Consider the following 6,992-nt stretch of genomic DNA (forward strand, 5'->3'; position numbering starts at 1 on the left):
CATTTTCTTAGGAAAAAAGTTTTTGAAAACCGGGGCTAGAGTTGCGGCGGACGTCGCTAGTGGTGTACCGATTAAGGATTCGCTTAAAAGAAACGGCACGACGGTGGGGAAGGAAACAATTTTGGAATTGAATGACGTGGTGAAACAGAAAATGTCCGGAAACGGGAATAAAAGGAATTGTAAACGAAAAAGGTTAATCAGTTCAGTCTCGAGCAAGAAGAAGCGAACATCGTTTTTTAAACCCTCCGATATTTTTTCTTAATATAATATGGCACACATCCACCCCGATTCGCGAGCGTCGGTGAGTTCCGAATTGGAGCTTTTCAATGTCCCGCTCACTAACTCCAGCATCGTAAGTGGCGAATGGGTCGAGTACAGCCCCATCTCTAACATTAACGAAAATTCAACAATTACGTTCAACGTGGCCGGAAACTCTGAAACATATATTGACATGTCAAAAACGCTACTCCATCTACAAGTTCGACTCGTTGACCCGGTGGATGGCAAGACAATCCCGAAGGCGGCGGTATATTCGGCTGATGGCAAAACAATCACCACGCCAGAGGATGAGGTAGCGCCCATAAATCTGTTTCATTCCAGTCTTTTTAGCGAAGTGCATGTGTCGTTGGGAGACAGGTCGGTAACGCCATCACCGCAGAATTATCCGTACAAGTCCATGTTTCAAACCGCCGTGACATTTGGAGGACCGACAAAAACGAGTTATCTAACGGCGGCGTTGTTCTTCAAAGATACCGCTGGGAAATTCGACACTCCTTCGGAAAACGAAGGATTCCAGAAAAGAATGAATTTTGCCCAACAAGGAACGATCGATTTGATGGGAACGGTTCACGCGGACTTGTGTCAGCAGTCGCGTTTCATCCCAAACATGATTGACTTAAAGTTCAAATTTATTAAAAGTCCTAACGAATTTTGTATTCACGCTCTTGGTGGAGTCAAGTGGAAAGTACAATACGAGTTGGCTTCCCTGTATATCAGGAAAGTAAAGTTGACTCCCGAAATTATAATTTCTCACGCGAAATGTCTGGAACTTTCTACCATGAAATACCCCATTACTCGAACCGAATGTAACTCTTTCTCCATAAATAGCGGGACTAAAATTTGCGTTCGAGATAATTTGTTCATGGGTCAATTACCCAAAAGAGTCCTTTTCGCTCTCGTGGAACAGAACGCTTATCTGGGAGAATACACGCAGTCGCCTTTCAATTTCGAACACTTTGATTTAAATCATATAGCGCTATTCCTAGACGGAACCAGTATCCCTCATAAAGCTTTGACACCCAATTTTCGAGAAAATCAGTATATGAGATCGTACATCAATCTTTTCACCCAGACTTCGCAATGGCTCCTTGACGAGGGTAACTTTAAATCTCGCGAAGAATTTTCCCATGGGAACTGTATATTCGTATTCGACCTGAGTGCCGATCTCAGTAGCTCTAACTCGCAATTCCAGTTGATAAAGAACGGAAACTTACGATTAGAATTAAAGTTCGCCAAGGACTTACCGAAGACTGTTAGCGTTTTATATTACGCCGAATTTCAAAATTTAATTGAAATAGATAAAAACCGAAACGTAATCTACGATTATAGCAATTGATGAAATGGACTCGGAACAGTTAACCAAAATAATGGAAAAAGACCCGCACACCAAGGGATCGTTTCGTGGAATATTCGCCGCGGACAACCTTCCCAAACACGTAAAAACGTTTCCCTCGCTTTACATTGTGAATACGGGGTTATCTAATACAAACGGCGAGCATTGGACCGTTATATACTTTTCACGTCATAGGAATACCGAATTTCTGGACAGTTTCGGATTTTGTTGAAAGAAAGAGTTTAACCGTCACTTTCAACTCAAAACAGTTGCAAGGACATTTTAGCAAGACATGCGGGGGATACTGCGTCTATTTCGCCTTGTATAGATGTAGAGGTATAAAAATGTATAATATTCTTTCAAAATTTAAAAAAGATAAGAATGTCAATGATAAAATGATAACGGAATTTATGTACAAGAGATATTCAATAAAGTTTTTTTCTTATTTCCCTGGTTTTATTTTTGCGGAGAGGCAGCGGCGTCGGCGGCGGCGCGTATCGCGGATTACCTCGAGCGCGGCGGATTACCCCGGGCGCGGCGCGGAGAGCACGGAGTGAGCCCCTCCACCCTACCTATTACCTCGGAGGGCATCACGACGGTTAAAAGATTGATTACATTGCGGACATGGATATTTGATATCCTCGTGCTTTGCTCGCTTGTGTCTTAGTAAACTTTTGTTTACCGAGAACTTAGCACCACAAAATTCGCACAGAACTATTTTTAAGTTAAAATTAGAGAAAAAATAAACTAATATTCTTACGACTGAGGGAGTTCAGTGGATGTCTCTTCGGAGAAGCAGGAACTTTTGATAATTTGAAACTAGGACACCACCTATTTATACTGTCCGTTTATTTGATTAACCAATACCCCAATTTCTCGTTTATCAATTAAAAAAATTCCCCATTTGTTATCGTCCATTTTATTTCCCAACCACTGTTCAATTTTTGGTACGTCTTTTAAAAACCCAATTTAAAATCGACTTTCCCTCATCTATTATCTTAGATTTTTTTGTGTTTACTTATCTATAGATTAAATATGTAGGAAAGATTTAAATTAAGAAATATTATCGCCTCTCTCCTTATCTATTATCTTGGGTTTTATTTTAGTTTACTTATCTATAGATTAAATATGAAGGAAAAATTTAAAATAAGAAATATTACGGGAAATATTTATATTTGAAAATTCAGAATTTTTATTTATTTACAAATACTGTTTAGAAGCACAAACAATTATAGTAACCATTTGTTTACAAATTCAAAACTTAAAAATGTCGAATTATTGAAAACTTCCGTTATTGACTCGATATTTAAATTACTAATGGCGCTTGAAATATGCATGTCCACACGTTCCTTCCAATCATGTAAAACGCACTCATGTTGCAATTGCGATGGGTCGTCTATAAGACACCCATTACACGTATTTTTCATATAAGTGGTGAGCTGTTGAACAACAATCTCCTTAATCGCTTGGTGGACACGTTTACTCTCGGACAGCATTTTCGTGTATCCCACAGTACAGATCCAATGGCAAAACCAGTTCTCGTCGGAAATAACACCCCGTAGTTTTTACCGTTGCCAGTCGTCATTTCTCGAATATTAAGCGTCTTGCGATCTTGATAAGTCTTGGCCTCGAGACGTTTATGTGTCGAACCTTCGAGGAATAATGATATTGGAATGGCGTCATCATTTTGAAAAAACCGTGTGATTTCGTCTTTCATTCGATAGAGCTGGTAGTATTCCTCCTCGCTTAGATCAATGCTGGAAGACCCGTCCGTAAATCCTAGACTAATTTTACAAGCGGGAGTGATTATAACCGACTTGCTCGAAGAAATTTCGAAAACGTTTGTATTGTCCCTGTAAATAACTCAAGTTTTAGCTTCAAACGACCAAGGCTTAATATTATTCCCGAAAAAACTAAGTTGAAAAGTATTTTATGTTAAGAGATTTTACTTACATTATTTAATATCCTTAGAAAACAGCGTCTGTTTGCGGTTGCGGAGAGCTCCGTGAAAATATGCTTCTCTTTGGGATTTCTTGGCATTTATACTATGGATATATCGACCTTTGATACTATAAGATGCAGTTTGACCTTATGTCGTATTAGATTTTCCCCACCCAACACGTACGTTTCTCAATGTTTACTGGAAATACCAGTCACGTGCTAAAATGGATTGAAAACACTGGTTTTCCATGACGTATTAGATTTGCTCCACCCAACGCGTACGTTTCACAATGTTTACTGGGAAATACCAGTCACGTGCTAAAAAGGTTTAAAAACACTGGTTTTCGTCATACGTTTTAGTTTTAGTTTCAGTATTGGTTTCAGCATAGGTTCGTACACGCATTTGATTCGCTGTGTAAACTAAATAGACTGCCGAAATACATAATTTACCCTATCCTCATGCGGGATGACGTAAACAATCGTTACTCCAAATCGCACGTGTCTAATTTTAGTTTCAGTTTCCGCCATTGCTTATGTCCTCTAAGTACCGACGCGTCTATTCTTATTAGCCTCGTCTAGATAGTACCGATAAGCCATATCTTACATCTGCCTCGCTTAGGTAAACTAGGAAAATATTTGACACCACAGGACACCACACAGCACCACAGGATACCACGGCACCACAGGACACCACGGCACCACAGAACACCACACGGCACCACAGAGCACCACGGCACCACAGGGCACCACTTGTGGTACAAGCGGGAAAATCTTACTACTTTATTGTACGAATGTAATTCACTAATTGATTGGTTTATTATATTAATTTAATTGATTACAATAGACTGGATATGATTTTGACGCTGGTTTTTAAAATCCCAGCTTCGAAAATCAAGAGGCGTCTTCGTGTCTGGACCCCAGCTGCAGGTAGTGGTGAAAGCTCCCTGTGAAAAGGGATTAGAGGTATTTGTAAAAGGGTAGATTTATCTTTTTTTTTCTTTGCTTCACTCAATGTAAAGCGGGGGGGGGGGTTACAGCGTTTTAGAGACAGATGACGACCTTCCTAGCTCAGAATTTTATATCATGGCGCAGTTTAACTAAGTATTGTCTCCTTAAAGCATTATCTAGTGTAATAATTTACCTAAAATGATTTATTATTCATTTTTAAAGGCTTCAGACAAAGTTCAAAATATTACTTATTTAAATTAAGCTTAATTTAATTCACAAAATAACTTGGTAATTAGATGGAAATGAAATGAAAACTTGCATTATTAATCGAAAAATAATCCCCACTTTAAATTTATATTAATTTTTACTACGAAATTAGAAATTGTATTTAAAATTGAAAGTCGTTTTTACATTTGTAGAAACGTTCGCGATTTTCAAAACCATTTTCGTACGCGTTAAACTCATATCCAGTAGAGATTCTAGAGAAGCGTATGGAAGGCGGGAATAGAGCGTTCATTTGGCACGACTAGAGAGGGAGGTGGGAAGATGGGGGAGGGGCAAGGATCTTCCTATAAATAGGTAGGCTAGCCACAAATGGACCACAGTCCCTTGTCGATCATTGTATCCTCAGTCGTTTTTCTTAGCGTTTCTTTTTAGCGTTTTTTTCCACTAATATATTTTAAGTCGTTTTTATCCTTCGTGACAACCGAGGTAAGTAACTTAAACTTATACGGATTTCGTGGAATGATATTATAACTTAATCGCATATTTAATTCTAACAGATGAACGAACCAGCTTTGCATACAAGGCATTCGCCTATTAAACTTTGGAATTCCCCGGTGAAGTACTGGGGATTTGGTCCTCCTCCGTCAGGAGGAACTGAAATCGACTACTCCCAGTTATCGGAGTTTGATCGGTATGTGTTGTGGTAGAGGTCGGCGGAACAAATAAATTAACCGCCAAAATTTCAATTAATCATTAAAATTAGTATTATTTGATTTAAACGAATACATTTTACGATTAAACAACGATTTAACATGCAAAATTAATCATTTTTTTCGAATATTTCTGAATAATTCTCGGTTATGGATAAATATAAACAATCGTATAATTTCTTATTCAAACGCCGACCTCTATGTTGTGGTAACTAAAGTCAAACATCTGCAAATATGTATCATTATTGGTTTTTATACTATAGGTTGCTGAGAAACATGGAGCCGGCAGTTTCTTACAAGTGTAAGGAAAAAGCTTTCCCTTTACAAGCCTGCCAGCTTTGTGAAAAAGTATAAAATTAGTTTTCATTTTAATTATTTTTATTAATCGTGTCAGTTTAGCATATTATTTACCAGTCTTTTCGTTTAAAGTGGTACTTAGATTTGCCAGAGGAGCAGAGAAGGGAGCGGCTGAATGAAATGTCCAAAAACCGGCCGCGTCAGTCTCTCGTGACTCCGACAACTCCACCGCGGTATTGGGACCTCAACACTCTCCCGCCGTAACCGTTAAATTGGTGTCGAAAAGGAGACGGCCCCTAAAAATGCGAAAGCTGGACCGTAGCCCAAATTCTTCGCCAACGAAGCGCTTAAAGCTTGATAATTAACCAAGTAAAAAAAACGTCCCTTTTTAGGGCCTCTCTCATTTTGAAACAAAGGTTTCACGTATAATGCATTGTACAGTAAAGGAGTAGGTATACTAAAAAAATGGAAATAAGCTTACATATACGTTAGAGAGGTACACCAGTATTATTCTTAATACTGCCACATTTTTTTAAATTAAATAACCCAGCAATTAATTTAAAAATTTATTGCCTTCACGTAAAATAGTTTATTTAAATATAGTAGTAAGGATTATGAAGATAATTACAATCGCTGGAGCATGGATTAATTAACTAATCGCTGTATATCTAAAATTAATACTTTGTATTTTATCGAATATTTTTGTTTAGTATTTGGACTTAACCATGGTCTTTGTGTGTTCCATATGTGGATTAAAACGTTTTTCGCCTTTGTCGTGGCTGAAACATACGAGACTGCTTCATTCTGAGGAATCAAATCGTCAATTTAAGTGCTGCTTTGCGACTTTTTCAAAATTATTCAAAAGTTACTTGTCTCTTAAAAAGCACGTTTATAAAGAGCACAAAATAGGAAAAAATGAGGTTTCTCAAGTTAATTTAATTAATGATAGTGGGAATGTTGTGGAAAATGGTGCAGACGAATTTTTAAACCAGTGTAATGATAATGTAAATGTGCCCAATGAAATAGATAGCGAAGAAAATATAGGGGTATAAGAAAGAAAAGCCGCTCTAATGATGTTACAACTTCGTGAGAAACATAAACTGCCATTAGTGGTGTCTGCTAGTATAGCTAATAGTTTCTCGGAATTAATAGAGGATTGTTTTAAATTTTGCCTAAGCTTCAACCCTCAAAACGCATATTTAGATATTCATAACCACGGGAATGAGCAAGCCGAAACAATATCTCAATCTGTATTAGGA

At 37.9% G+C, this 6,992-nt stretch overlaps 1 protein-coding gene across 1 annotated transcript; it reads left to right on the forward strand.

Moving 5' to 3' along the window:
* Positions 1-268: 268 nt before the first annotated feature.
* Positions 269-1,615, forward strand: LOC149949042 (uncharacterized protein F54H12.2-like). Its single transcript, XM_090171222.1, has one exon. It carries the CDS (start codon positions 269-271, stop codon positions 1,613-1,615), a length of 1,347 nt encoding a protein of 448 aa, XP_090027348.1.
* Positions 1,616-6,992: the final 5,377 nt, after the last annotated feature.

This window comes from Leiobunum rupestre, chromosome 4 (genome assembly GCF_980474605.1).
Source record: "Leiobunum rupestre chromosome 4, qqLeiRupe1.1.hap1, whole genome shotgun sequence".
NCBI lineage: Eukaryota > Metazoa > Arthropoda > Arachnida > Opiliones > Sclerosomatidae > Leiobunum > Leiobunum rupestre.

Bases quoted from the DNA above. Each gene is read 5' to 3' on its own strand.
- LOC149949042 (XM_090171222.1), top strand. From the start codon at position 269: ATGGCACACATCCACCCCGATTCGCGAGCGTCGGTGAGTTCCGAATTG.